The 14,583-nt window shown below is 48.3% G+C and overlaps 1 protein-coding gene across 14 annotated transcripts in view; it reads right to left on the bottom strand.

Annotated features, from left to right (window-relative positions):
* The window catches only part of Inpp4a (inositol polyphosphate-4-phosphatase type I A), a 105,479-nt gene that overhangs the window by 44,791 nt on the left and 46,105 nt on the right, over positions 1 to 14,583 (bottom strand). For 13 of the 14 annotated variants that reach the window (XM_060369871.1, XM_021631554.2, XM_021631558.2 and 10 more), the window contains 3 exons: positions 6,536 to 6,597; positions 5,463 to 5,665; positions 4,830 to 4,874 (listed from right to left, as the gene is read on the bottom strand). In XM_060369871.1, the coding sequence (XP_060225854.1) occupies positions 4,830 to 4,874; positions 5,463 to 5,568 (151 nt within the window). In that variant the 5' untranslated portion in view covers positions 5,569 to 5,665; positions 6,536 to 6,597. Of the gene's footprint in view, positions 1 to 4,829; positions 4,875 to 5,462; positions 5,666 to 6,535; positions 6,598 to 13,179; positions 13,482 to 14,583 lie in introns of those variants that run through there. The other variant, XM_021631555.2, reaches the window with a different exon arrangement.

The raw sequence follows: 14,583 nt of genomic DNA, 5'->3' as shown, positions 1-14,583 counted from the left end.
GGACCCGGCGTGCCAGCGGGCAGCTGCTACAATAAGAGTAAAATTCCACGGCAAAACCAAGCTCTTTCTAAAAGAGGCCAACTCTCCTTTATAACGCATGTCAAATCTAGCATTTCTGAAATGCTTCTTCTTAGAACTAAACACTGGAGGCTTTCAGTTAGACAAATCTGTCTTACTCTGACCTCAAAACATCCCAAGTGTGAAGTAAGTCTACCACACAGTGACCCAGTCACTGCCCTGGCTCCCACATGTCCCTTGACGGAAAAACACTGAAAGGGGAGCAAAGGCCTGGGCACTACACTCTAATGCCACCCACAACAGACGGTTCCTTACAAAGACAGGGCTGCTCGTGCAGAGGAGCCGGGTTCCCTTCTCAGCACCCCCCATGGGTGTGCCTGAACCCCAATCCAGGGAGTTCTATGGCCTCTCTGGCCTCCACGGGCTCTAACTATAGCGCCTTCCGTTAACCGTGCCCTGTCACACACAGACCATTTTACACTGTTGACTGCGCTGTCACGGACTCCTCCTGGCCTGGGAGTCTCGGTTTCTTTATTCCTGTGACTTTCTACCTGGAATCGCCTCTGTGCTCCTGAGTAGCACTCCACAGCACTGCGGAGACTACGCGGCCGGGGGGGGGGGGGGGCTGGCGCTTCCCTTCAGTGTGTGCAGTCTGGAAATCCTTCACCGCACTTGAATGATTGAAGAGTATTTTCTCTAGGTAGTTATTTTCTAAGACCTTTAAATATATTGTCTCAGGGTTTCTATTTTTTCCAGCTATAAAACTGACAGTCTAATTACTACTATGTTGAGCACTGTGTGTGCGTGTGTGTGTGCGAGTGTGTGTGCGTGTGCGCGCATGCCAACAGGCAATTCTCACAATTTCTCCAAGACTGGCTTTCAATAGTTCTCCTACAATGCACCTAGAAAACTTCTTTATTTTTTATTTTTATTTTTTATCTTATTAGCTTGGGAGAAAGGTTCAACTACAAACACTAAACCCTTTTTTTCTTGAATACAAACAGATTAAACATTCTCACTGTGGGACTGTTAGCTTGTTTCTGTGATAGGAGCTTACTGTGTAACCCCGGCTAGATGAAACGACTGCAGAGACTATGGGCCCTGAACTCAGAGACTGCCCTGCCTCTATTTCCCACGGGCTAGGACTACAGGTATGCGCACCATGTCCAGCCGCTGTTAGCAGTTTTTAATACTGTAAACTTTTTTCTATTGCTGCAGCTCTCTGTCATTACACTGGCAGTTTCATTTTGGCCTATACCTAGAATTACCGATTTTCTCTTCAACTGTTTCAACTTGGCTTTTTTCTTTTTAACTTATCCCTAGATTTTTAGCTTTGGTTATTCTGCTATAATCCTGTAATGCTCATTTGGTATTTATAAGTAACACTAGACATGTGCTGGCTTCCACGACTATGTCAGAGCTTTGCAAGGGCTCTGGTCCTGTCCTGCACTGTCATGCTTTTCTCGTCAGTACCCATTTTCTGTTACACTTCTTGTTTGCCTCTCGTTAGCACTGCCTTCTTCAGCTGTGGTATGAAAAGGAATCCCTCTTGATTTGCGGGGCTTCTGCCACAGTTGTCATGGTAAAATGAGATCAGCACTTCAGATATATTGGCACATGATGGGCCACTGGGCAACCAAGCCCTAGCCCCAACCTGATTGCTTCTGATTGACATTCTCAAGACAAAAAAGCTGTTTCTACTGAATAAACTCTGGCTTTGGCCAAAAAAACACCCCATGCCCTGCAACTAAGTGTGTGTGTGTGTGTGTGTGTGTGTGTGTCTTCAGAAACTGGTCAGGTAATGATAGTTTTCCTAAGCATGAGGCTATGTAAGGTCTCTGGTTTTGCAGAATATATAATTCTAGGTTAGCTGCCTTTTTAAGAATTTGCAATGCTATTTTTCATCTAGAAGCACATGAGTTTTCTCTTTTCCTGGGAGTTTGGATGTTTCAGGAGACAAGCTACTTGGTCACACTGGGTCCTTGGCCAGCCCTTGTACTAGGGAGAGACTTTGTGCCTGCTGCTCCTCTTCCCATCTCTCCTGTCTCTGATCTCTCAGCCACCAAAGGTTACAATGCCACATGTTGTCTCACCTTTCACTCAAAAATCTGTTCCCTTATGAATTCTGAGCTGGGGCCATTCCTTCATGACTTACGAACTCAACCTGCAGCAGAGTACCTTTGGCTTCTCAGTGTTTTTACGAAGATAATTCACCACCCCAAGCTGTTCAACCATTACAGTTGTCTACTTCCTTAATACGGCCACATTTCAAAAGAAAAAAATCTATACCCACCAGCAACCACTTATCATTCTTCTTCTCCAACCTCCAGAAACCACTAAGCTCATCCTGTGTAGACTTGCCTCTTCTGGACATTTCATTATGATAGGAGTGTGCAGTATGCCCTGTGGCTGTCTTCCCCCATGTGCCCGCTTTCCCAGCCTCACTAATGCTACAGTATCAGTGCTCTGAGTTACCACTGAATGAACACATCACACACTGTTCATCCACTGGTGGGTATTTTGATTGCTTCTACCTCTTGGTTACTACAAATAATGTTGAAAACACTTGTGAAATAGTTTTTGTTGAACATATGTCCTCGTCTATTTTTAATGATGTTGCCTAATATATTATTCTAGGTTGGCTGCCTTTCTAAGAATTTGCAGCGTTACCCTACTGCTTTTGAATGTCATCCTGCTTTCTTCCTCTCTTCTTCCTCCCTCTTCCTATCCTCCGATATTTTTAAGCCATGGTCTAAAAATAAAACTCATAGTTTGTTGCTGCTTTTTAAATTCTGTCCTTGACTTTCACCATTTTAATTAGGATGAATCCAGGTGTGGCTGTCTCTGGAGCTTATCTGCGCTCTGAAAGGGACATTTAGCAAGTTTTATCATGATGAAATTTCAGAACGTGGGAAATAAAATGAAGATATTAAAATCATCCAGATGGAGCTGGAGAGATGGCTCAGAAGTTAAGAGTGTTTGCTGCTCTATACGACTGCTAGAATTCACGTCCTAGCACCCATGTCTGGCTCCTCTCAAACGTCAGGATCTCCAGCTCCAAGCGATAGGGCTCCATCTTCTGGCCTCCACAGGCCACACACACACACACACACACACACACACAGGTATACATGGATATATTGGATATATGCACAAAGATCACACTGAACCTGACTGCCAATTGACTGAGCAGCCACTCCAGGAGCCACACATGGCAGAGGCCATTCCTGACCAGTCAGCAACAACAATAACAAGAGTGGCAGCAACAAAAATCCCTGGGGAGAAGAGTCTGATTTCCAAAGCTGGTACATCACATGTTGAAAGCATCTCATCTTTAACTAGACTTTATGAACCATGAAAAATACAACACACAAGAGAAACACTGCTCATATGTGGAAGAATTTAAAAACTAAAAAACAGTCAAAAGTACCTGTCCCTGAGCAGTCATAGATGTTTGACCTACTAAAAAACTACGTAAAATATGAGGAAAATGTCTTGTTAAACAGAGACTATCGGTGAAGGAACTGAAATCATAAAACTAGCCATGTAGAGAATATTCAAAAGTACAATAACGGAACCGAAACAATCATTAAGAGGGGCTCAACCGTGGGCAGACCAAAAAAAAAAGAGTTGGCATACTTGGGAAATGTCAGCTAAGACTTAGTCTGAAGAACAGAAAGAAATAAAAAGAAGAAAAATAATTTCCAAGAGTCCTGGAGATCATGTTTGCCAACACAGGTTTAATCAGAGTTCCAGAAGGAGAAGGGAAAAAGAACATTTGACAAAACGATGGCCAGGCACTCTCCAGACTTGACGGAAAACAAGATGCCTTGAGAGGTATTTTTAACTAGACTCGCATTCTTCAGTTCTACAGGATTTCTTGTTTATTTTTAAACTTCCTCTTTGCATTCGCTCTTCCATTTACTCTTAAATGATGGCACTCTGGACGGTCCGGCTCCGGCTCGCTCCTGTTCCCTATGCTGCCTGCTAAGACAGTTTCGTGGATATCTTCCAGGCTTTCCTGATTTGGTGAGTTTCATCTGTTGTTTTAAACTTCAAGACTGTCCTGTGTTCTACAGCTGCTCTTTCTAAACAATACCCTGTCAGGGAGCACATACAGGTACATCCTCCCCACAGGCCTGAGTGTTCCTCTGGTGTTTCCCACGCCTGCGACACCCGCTCCATCCAAACACCCTTGCTTCACGCTGTAGGCCTAGCACACAAGGATGCTGGTCTTTCATTTCTTTTGCTTTCTTCTAAATCACTTTTGAGGTACAAATTTCCACTCCCACTGTTGAGATGAGAACACTTCCACCCACCATCCCCACAGGTAAAAGGAACCCGGGCCTGAACTCTTGCTTCTTCCCTCCTTTGCCCTCATCTTCCTTCCGCTAGGTACATACCTCCACTCAGGTGACACTTCCCTAAACAATATAACACCCTCTCCCTCCAAAGAGACAAGCGACTCTGGTACCAGAAATGAAAGTGTGGGCAGCTGTGCAGTCACCACGTTGTGACTGCTGGAGCTCACGCAGCCTGCTCTGTGCCTTCCTGATACTTCATTCTTAAAACATGGACATTCGCCCCCATGAAAAGATTGGCTCCCAAGTGTCCACTGAAACTTTATTTGTAAGAGTGTCCACTGAACACAACTCAGACCACCACCCACAGGCGGCTTCATCATGGAGGAGCAGTCAGTTGTGAGAAGCAGCCTCTGAGGCGCTGCATCTCCTCAGAAACAGCTCAGCAGTGTGCTGACAGCAGCTTTGGAGACAGACTGACAGGAACAATAACCAGGAGAAGGTACTTACCTAAGCTGAATTCTAAAATGGGTTCGTCTGGGTCTTGGATATTTCCTGTTAGAAGAGAAATGACAGAAAACGTCACTGTAAATGAATCTTCCCCAGAATTTAGACTACATTTGTTTCATGCAAAAATAGAAACAAGAAGCTGGGAATGGTGGCACACGCCTGTAATCCCAGCACTCAGGGAGACAGAGGCAGGCGGATCTCTGTGAGTTCGAGGCAAGCCTGGTCTACAAAGTGAGTCCAGGACAGCCGAAAGGTACATAGAGAAACCTTGTCTTGAAAAACCAAAAGAAAAAAAAAAAAACATAGAAACAAGAAACACTAATTCCTATAGCCCATCCCAAAACATTATAGTAGTTTAGAGATTCCGGGAAAAAAAAAATCTCAGACTTTTTTCCATTCTGTTTACAGGGTGCTCACCCAAGCTGGGAAGAAATGATGAGTTTTACCAGACCAGTTCCCCGGAGCTCCAGCTGTCCCTTCTGCATCCCACCCGGCCAGAGGACACCACACCAGGACAGCCTCTCTTAGAGGCTTGGTCGCCGGCTGCCCCTGGCCTTTGCAACACGGTTACAGCATGGAGCCTGCATCCTTCATGCTCATGGCATATATCTAGTACACATCTGAGAAGCTCACCTGCCAGAGAGAGGCCCACCATGTCAGCCGCCACGTCGATGGTGGAAGCCCGCTGCACCGCACGGGCCCTGGCACCATGGCGAGGGCTGTGCTCTCTTGCTGTCATGATGTCATTGGTGAGGATATGCAGCTTGGTCCTGGGTCACGCCTCACCCAATTCCCCTGTGACAGCTTTGCCCTGGACTCCTAAGACGCCAGTAGCCCTGAGAGGTGGGAGCAAACGCTGGTAAGAGGGTGACAGTGGAGCAACTGTGTCCCCATGGAAAGAGAGCAGGGCCTAACCCCAGCAAGGTGCTGAAGCCATCCTGTGACAGTGTGGAACTGGGCTAGGATGGCTGACACCTTCTGTCCTCTTCCTCCTCCCCACTTCTCCGCACGGTGTACCCAGGCAACTCTCTTCTACCAGAATGGACCATGTTACACGAGTCTCACTGCAAGCAAAATGTAAGGCCTTCACGGTTTTCTTGCCGCTCTCTAGCCCTCTCCTAATGGCAAGTCCCACAGAACCTTTCCACTCCCTATCAGCTCCCACAGTGCCTCTGCTGGAAGGACAACGATGGGCAGAGCTCTGCTGCCCAGGGCACTGTCCATCTTCCAGGCAGAACAAGCCAAGGCTTGAAGCTCCAGCCTGACTTTCTCTCCCTCCAGCTAACAAGCTCTCAAGACTTTTCCATAGTGTCAAGAGACGATCTACCCTTAACCACAGGGGAGGATGTTGGGGGTAAAGAGCTGAGAGAGAACGCCACTGTGGCCGAGTCAGCATGAGGCTGCCCTGGCACAGCACAGAGCTCCCACCATGCTTCAGGTTCAACAGCAAGAAGGGAGTTCTGGTTTGTCCAACCCCATCTACCAGCCATGCTGGTTCTAGAAGGGACTAGCCTTCATAATTAGGATAACTAACGGAGCCATCAGCTCAGGAAGAGAACCCCCTCAAAGGAACCCATAGACTCAAAAACAACCTCCTCCTGCCCACACCGGAAGACCCGGGCTACTGCTCAAGTCAATTCACACTACCTCCTGCCCACACCAGAAGACCCGGGCTACTGCTCAGGTCTGTTTGAGAAGTGACTTACCAGACATGCTTGCCTTCAGACCACGAGGCATTGCTTCATAGAAGGACAGCCAAATCCTTCATCTAGAGATAGAAAAGTAACTTGATGAGCACAGCAGGCATCATTTCCTGAGAGCATGATACCCAGAACGGTAGGAGGTCAACAGCTGGCCGCATCTAGTGTTTCACTCAAAGAATGAGAAAGGCCCCTCCACTCCAAGGATTTCCGGTCAGGGAGTGTGGGCCTCCCCCGAAGGTCCAAGAGGGAGTGTGGGTAGAGAAAGTGAGGAAGGCTGGGCCCTGGCTTGCCCACTCACCAAGCACAGCCCAGGAGGGGCTGCAGCTCAACTCTGAGCTCTGCTCTCTGGTGTCTAAGATGAGGCTAGCGGCACCGTCTCACCAACTACAGTGAGAGCCAAACGCATATTAGCGGGAGGGGCTCGTGCGCTCCACTGGGCTCCCACTTTGCCGCCACTGCTTGGTGAGCAGGTACTTCCTGTAGACTGGACCACTTAGGCCAGGAACTGCTGTGAGCCAGTACGGCAGCTCTCAGGGCCCAGCGCACACACCTGGTGATAATCAGAGGACAGCAGGGAATGGCGCCGAGGCCCTGGACTGACTCATGGTCTTCTGCAGGCAGGGCTTATCGCTGCCCCCTGGGGTGCCCGAAAAGCTCTGCCCTATAGCTCAGCCCGCAGCGCTACGGACTGGATGGAGAGCCACTCTAGAAACTACTGAAAGGAAGAAGTTACTCATTGATCTGCTGTTACCAAGAGACACACAAGTAACATTTGCAATGCAAATACTGAAACTTAGAAAGCACTGAGACTCCTCCAAGGCTGGGCAGGGCTGGTCACAGCCCAGAGCCAGAGGGGGAGAGAGGCTCCGTTGAGGAATTGTCGAGACCGTGGTGGACTATGGGCAAGTGCATGGAATAGCGACGGATAACTGACCCAGCCCGCTCATGGCAGGCAGTACCAACTCCCCCTCCCCCCACCCCGCACTGCCTCAGAGCTGTCCGCCTGAAGAAAGCTAGCTGAGAAAGCAGTCATCGACCATGAGTGCACTTATTTCTCTTTCCCTTCCCTGCTGATATGAGGTAGTCAATGGACTGCTCAAGCTCCTGCTTTGTCTGCACCCAGCTGAGAATGTGATGACCTTTGAACTGTACGCCAAGTAAGGCCTTTCGTCTCTAAGTTGCTTTTTTGTCAATGTGTGTGTCACAGCAACAGAAATGAAACTGGAAAACTACTAAAACTATACAATAATGCTGGCAGTTATGAACAGAACTCATTGATGAGGCAAGCATCAAGGAGAAGGAATTCATGAAAGAAAAGTGTGTATGGTAAATATGTTGAAAAACTATTAAACTCCAGCAAAGTAACACTAAATCCAACTATCCCACCTAAATTAACTCTGCAAGGATGCCCAACTCATCTTCCAAATTATGAATTGCTGGCAGGCCCGGGCCCTTCTATCCTGTAGAGAACGTTTTAGAGTGATACAAAGTTTCAGAATACAATTTATTAAATTTTGTAAACAAAATTTCAAACATGGAAAAGCCTCGTGCACAAAACCGCTTACTGTAAAGACTGAAGATGAGAAGCGATCTAAGCGCCCAGCAACGGGATGTTTTAGAACATCATGAGATACTAAAATGACTAAAAAATCCACAAGTCACGCACAATATAAACTGAGGCCAAGAGGCCCAGAACAACCACTTAGAAAGCTACAGTGATAAGGACAGACAGAGCCGAGAGCTGGCAAAGATGGAGGACAATTGGACCCAGTGCTGTGGTGGGGTAGGAATGGCATGGTTCCTCTCGACAGTTGGCAGTCCCTTCCCAAGCTGCACACAGGACTTAGCTGGTGACCCATCTGCACGAGATAGAATTCTGAATGCAACTGCTAACAGGAATGCACATTTGTGTAAGTACACACACACACACAGTCACACCATGAGGCTCTTCAGTGCAGTGACAGTCACTGAGGACAACAGAAATGGTCATCCTCTGTAAAATGCGCAGAGCAAAACAGATGAATCACTGGGAAAGACAACCACACAGACCCCAAAGGGACGGCCCACTGGCTGAGGTGCAGGCAGGGGCCGAAGAATCCATTTTGTCAAGAGAAGGGCATCACGCTGGGTGTCCACTGCAGAGGTGTGAGTTGATCCTGGCCTCCGAGAATGTTCTGTTCTTGGCTGGGGTGCAGATTCCCTAAGTGTGCCTGAGTGTCAACCCACTGAGCAGTACAGAAGTGGGCTCTGCGCCTCAGTGAGACGTGTACTCAATGCTTTCACAACAGTCACAGGCGTGGCACACACTCCTGGCACACGCTCCTGTCAGGTCTGCACCACCTGCTTTCTAGTTGCAACAACAACAAAAAATAGGACACAAGCCTGCAAAGGCTGTGACAAGATGGCCGTTGGGCCTGGGAACTGTTTTCAGGGAACTTTTTCTGTCTTCTATACTGTCATGTTTGTATGTTCACAAGGCCGCATTAAAGTCTGGCTATGAGTTAGCACGCAGAAGGAGCAGCCCTCTCTTGCCCCTTGCTTCACTGTAATCTTGGTATCCCATGCCCTGCCTTGCTGCCTTTCTTTCACCATAATGGTGAAGGCACAAGTGAGCCCTTCCCCTTGGACAGCAGCAATGTGCCACTAACAAACAGCCTGTCTAAACCCTGACATCTTCCGCACACAGCTGACCACCCACCCTCTTTCCTGTCTCCTCCGGCCTACTCCACCTGCCCACTTGTCTCTGAGAAGGTAGTTTGTGTCATTTACACTGGGGGTTCTCTGAAGATTAAAATTCTTGGAAAGGGATATTTACATACTAATTTTATACTAGTTCATAGGTCACGTATTTTAGGTCAATGACTTTGGCAGCTACTTTTCTTCTATTTGGGGGCACTTAATTATAATCTACAATTTAAATCAGACCCAGAACGCAAGGCAATTTGTACAGCCGAATTTGATTTCCCTCCTTGGACTCATTAATTTAAGATAATTCACCAAGGATTTCTAAATTCCCAGTGTCCCTAATTTCTCTCCCAGTTCTGTTTGAAGACTGGAGTTCATCAAGAAGAAGAAAAACTGCACTTAAATCAGGAAGAGTGAAAACTGTGGGGAGGGGCTTAAGGAACTGGAAGCAAGCAAGAGCTTGTGGAACTGCCTCTTTTCTCTACTCTGCAGAGGACAGGTCCTTCTGACAGGAGAGGCTCTATAGCACCAGTGTCCTGAACCCCAAGGAGGGCCATGACCACTGAATGCAGAAATTCGGGAAGCATCAGATTCTTACAGGAAACAAATGGAATGGAAGAGGACGGCAAGGCACCTCAGAAGCTTCTGAAGTCTTGGAAAGGCCTGCCTTCCCCTCCCCTCACTGAAACTAAAGAGTCTCAGGCTGAGAAGGGGCTCAGGAGCCCCCATACCTCAGTAGCCTCTTGGAGGCTATGGGCTAGAGCTGGAGGAGGAGGAGCCGCAAGAGCTGCTCTGGCCCATCTTAACATTGGCATCTTTCTAAAACTAAGCTCATGAAAATGGGGACAGGGAGTAACATACACAGGTGCATCCTCTCAGAAATCACAGGGAAGTAAAAGACATGTGAAGCAAAAAGGAAGAAAGCGCAAATACAAATGGGACCCTTCTGCCCAGCCCAGCCCTTTCATTGACGTGTCTGCACATGGGCATCAGCCTTCCCCATACCACTCTCTCCACACACAAGCGATGGGAGGGAAAGTAGCATGAAAGATGTGAGTCAGAGTGAGTAAGCAGGCCCTGAGGGAGAGCCTACTTTAGAAGATGGAAAAAGAGGAATTTTCTCCTAAAACCCCAAATCCAGAACAACTGAAACTCACAGATCACTGTGGCATCAGCTCTCACTGGCACCAAAACTTCCTGTAATAACCAAGGAGACGGTGTCCTGAAGCCTTGATGTTGACTCCTGAATGAAATGTCCTCCTGAATACTACCTTTCACAGGGGAAACAGTCTGGATGACAGGCCACCATTGGAGAACAGTTGCAGGGTGTCGGGAAAATGTTTCCTGGGGATTTATTATAAGGTCCCATCCAAAGCTCACCCTTTGGGTGAGAGGCTGCTGGCAAGCATATAGGTGACCCCAAACAGCTACCCTAGAAAGTCCTAACTCAGCATGGATGATGGCTTCCTCATAGCCACACGGATGGAGAGAGCCGCTCTCAACCTCCCCTAGCCCATGTGCTCTAGAAGGCACAGGAACTTCATCCCATCCCCCCAACCCCTGCCATCCTCCCTACCCCTCTATGCAATTAGGGCAGAACTGCACACAGATGTCTAGGGGCAGTGGCTGGAGACTCCTCCTCTGCAGTGATGGCCTCCACCAACAACTGTCCTGTGGCGACAGCCATTCACGGTAGAAGTCCTGCCTGTTTTGCTCAGAGGGCCAACTTCTCTAGTACTAGGTGTAACGCTTGACTCGGGGCAGCCATGCTACAAAGCAGCTCAGCATGGCTAGTACTTAAAAAACAGGAGGGAAGTGCTTTACAAGTCAAACACAAGCAAAAGTAAGAGTTAACAACATCCAGCCCTGCTCATCCCTGGGCACAAACAGCTTCAACCCAACACCACACACACACACTCACACACACACTCACACACTCACACTCACACACACACTCACACACACACACACACTCACACACTCACTCACACACACACTCACACACACACACACACACTCACACACACTCACACACACACACTCACACACTCACACACACACACACACTCTCACACACACACACACTCACACACTCACTCACACACACACACACTCACACACACACACACTCACACACACACACTCACACACTCACACACACACACACACACTCTCTCACACACACACACACACACACACTCACACACACACACACTCACACACTCATACATACTCATTGTTGTCATTCAATTATTTACCTCCTGCTTCCCACTTCCTGATTTCTGCTAATAACAATAAATAAATAATGATGGTAATGGCTCAGCACCATTTAAGTAGCATGCCTTATAATGTGGTGTCTAAACCCAGATACAAATGTAGATCCCCTATTCAGGAGGTCAGTCACTTAAAGGACCCTCCAAAACTCATGTACTGAGACTCAGTGGCCACTGGATGGTACTACCAGGTGGCTCTTTAGAAGACAGGTGTCTCGCTCCGTTCTCAGAGAGGACTGGTGCCCGACAAGGGGCCTAAGTGTAACTAACTTTACATTTGTGTTCCAGTGTGAAGGCACAAGAAGGCTCTCACTGGATACCAAATGCAGGCCCCCAACTTGTAATTCAGAACGAAGGAAATAACGTTTATGAATTACCACTAGGTATTTGGTTGGCTATGCTAAGCTCTAAGTCTGACAGGCCTCAGAAAAGCCTGGATGTTCCTTTAAACTGGGCAGGAGTTCTTGAAGGGCAGCACTAGTCCCGGCTGCTTCAGCTTTCTTTCCTTACTCCACCCCTCAAGCTTCCATCTCAGCCAATGGTACCCCCTCCCTTCTCGGCCTCCAGACACAGTGTGTATAACCTTTCTCCTCTCATGTCCTCGTCAGTCCATCACAGCTTCAACCTGCTCAGCTCCTCAAGCCCAGGACTTCTGTCCACAGAGGCAACAGCAAATGCTGTGCACCTTCCTGCAGCCGCCTTTACAAACACTCTACCTGGCACAGCTTTTGGCCTGGCCACCCTATGCTGGGGGCTGGTCTGGCACTATGCATTCAAATTCTAAATTATGGCCCCCAAGATCTGATTGCTTGGAGTCTCCGGTACTCCAAGCGATGTTGTGTAAGCTTTGCTCACCAATATTCTCTGGCTGGTTAAATAAAGTTGCTGATAGCCTATAGCTGGGCAGAAGAGAAGTGGGTGAAGCTTACATTCCTGGGCGTGAGGTCAGATGGGAGACCATGAGGTAGTAGGAGAAGCCGGGGAGGAAGGAAGTCCCCATGGAGCAGTATAGACTGTGAGCGCATGGCCATGGATGAGGGCTGGCCCCATGGAACAAAAGCAGCCAAACAGAACAATTATGGCAAGTAACTTGGGGTGTGTAGCTGGAAAACAGCAAAATAGCTAAGAGGGTTGCTAACTGCCCAGTTATGGTGCTTTAAAGCTTTTATAAATCTAAAAAGTCTCTGTCTCTACAACCACCCTATGGCTGCTCTTCGGATCACAGTAGATCTCCATGAGAATGCCTTCAGGGACAACTCAGGTAAGAACCGCCACCCAGTCCATTATGTCCTCTTCAAACTGTGACCCTCCAGGAGATTTTACATAGGAAGCAGCTTGAAAATAAGATGCCTTGGGGAAAGTGCATTTAAACAATTTATGCCGAGCAGGCATTGTGGCATGATTTCAGAGCAGCCTGAAATCCCAGCTACTCTGGAAGCTGAAGCAGGAGGATGGAGTTTGAGGCCAGCTGGGTCTAGAGAGTGAGTCTGTTGCCAGTTAAGACAACTTAGTAAGACCCTATTTCAAAATAAAGCTACATATAGGGCTAGGAATACATGCTGAAGTTAAACACTTGCTAGTATGTGCAAAGCTCCGAGATCAAACCACTGAATGGAAATGACGAAAGTATGTGCTGAGCCCCAGGCCCCAGGCCCCAGTCTGGGTGCCTGTAGGTGTGTCAATACTGACCTGTGATGTCGGAGGAATGCCTGGGCAGACGTGGGTTGGTGAAGAGTCCTCTGGCTTACCCCGCTGTAAGCCAACTATTAAACCTCACACTCCAGACACCTTTTCAAACACCTCCACTTTCTTGCTTCTGTATCTCATGCTATTTCTTTCCTAGAAATTGGCAGTCATTGAGAAGTTGAGGGTCCTTTAAGAATCATGCCTTGGGGATGCAAAGATGGACACACAGGCTTCATCAGGAGTGAAGTCACCAGACACGAAAACCAAACAAAGCGAAAGCAAATTCACGGAAGATGGGTATAATCTCAGGCCAGGCTGGTGCTGGACAAACATCTGAAACCCTCCCCGCCTGAAGGGCCAGTCTGCTCCTTTCCAGGCAGAGCGCCCCAAATCTGGGTGCCAGCACCAGGGATTACGGAGGCTGCTTCTGTGGCTAATCAGCAGTGTTCTTACACCATCTCCATTCATTTGCACCCACTAAGCTCCATCTGTCCTTCATTGCCACATACATTTCCCAGTACTGGAGAGAGAATGGACACACTGTGTAGGACCCATTGTGCATTGTCGGGGCTGCGTAGAGACAATGCCCACAACTGTGTGTGCTGCTCTCTCTCCAAATGTCAATGACTTTGAGAAGTCTCACTTCTTTCACTATTGTTAGCCCAGCCACTTGAACTTCACACAATTAGCTGAAGGTTTCCTGGAACCTTGCCGGGTAAAACCTTAATGCCATACAGTTTTCTGTATATGCATACTAAAATGGAAACCATCCAGTACTAATTTTTGTGAACTCTCACACACCAGTTGAGACATGAGGTAGCTAAGAGCCACGGTGAAGAGGATAGTGACTTCTCTGTGACGCCCTACCCACTATCTCTGAGTGAGGGCCACCAGCCAATGACAAAGGCAGACCCACCCATCCACATATGGGTTCTAGGAGACACAGCTAAAGGGCTTCAGAGCATGGGCCTACCCCAGTTCCTCTGTGGTGAGGGAGGGTCCTCTGCAAGCCAACAGCCAGCCAAGTATGCCCATTCTCGGCGGGAAGAGCTTCCTCTTCCTTCTCTTCTTTCAACAAGGCCAGGAAGCCTGCCTTGGTGACAGCTTCTAGCTCTCCCTGCTGAGAGCTGGACTCCAGACAAGACACCAGGCTACCCTCTATCCCAAGCTCCGCCTCTCCTCTTCCCCAAGGATGAGGCGTGTCCACGTCTGTTCTTGCCTCCCGGGACAGCAGTGCAGGAGGGGACGTCCCCCTGGGCATCAGCCCACGTCCAGCATGACGATGCCCCTTGCCGCTGTCCTAACAGTTTCCCACGCAGCCCGTATCACCCATCCTCGAGGGGTTCAGTGATGGAGGGGTCGTGATGATGGCATCTCACTGAGCCCTTTTACCTGCAGTTCAGCTGC

The sequence above is a fragment of the Meriones unguiculatus genome, chromosome 16 (assembly GCF_030254825.1).
Source record: "Meriones unguiculatus strain TT.TT164.6M chromosome 16, Bangor_MerUng_6.1, whole genome shotgun sequence".
Taxonomy (NCBI): Eukaryota; Metazoa; Chordata; class Mammalia; order Rodentia; family Muridae; genus Meriones; species Meriones unguiculatus.
The sequence above is the reverse complement of the archived record's forward strand: the minus strand, read 5'-3'. Positions and strand labels throughout refer to the sequence as shown.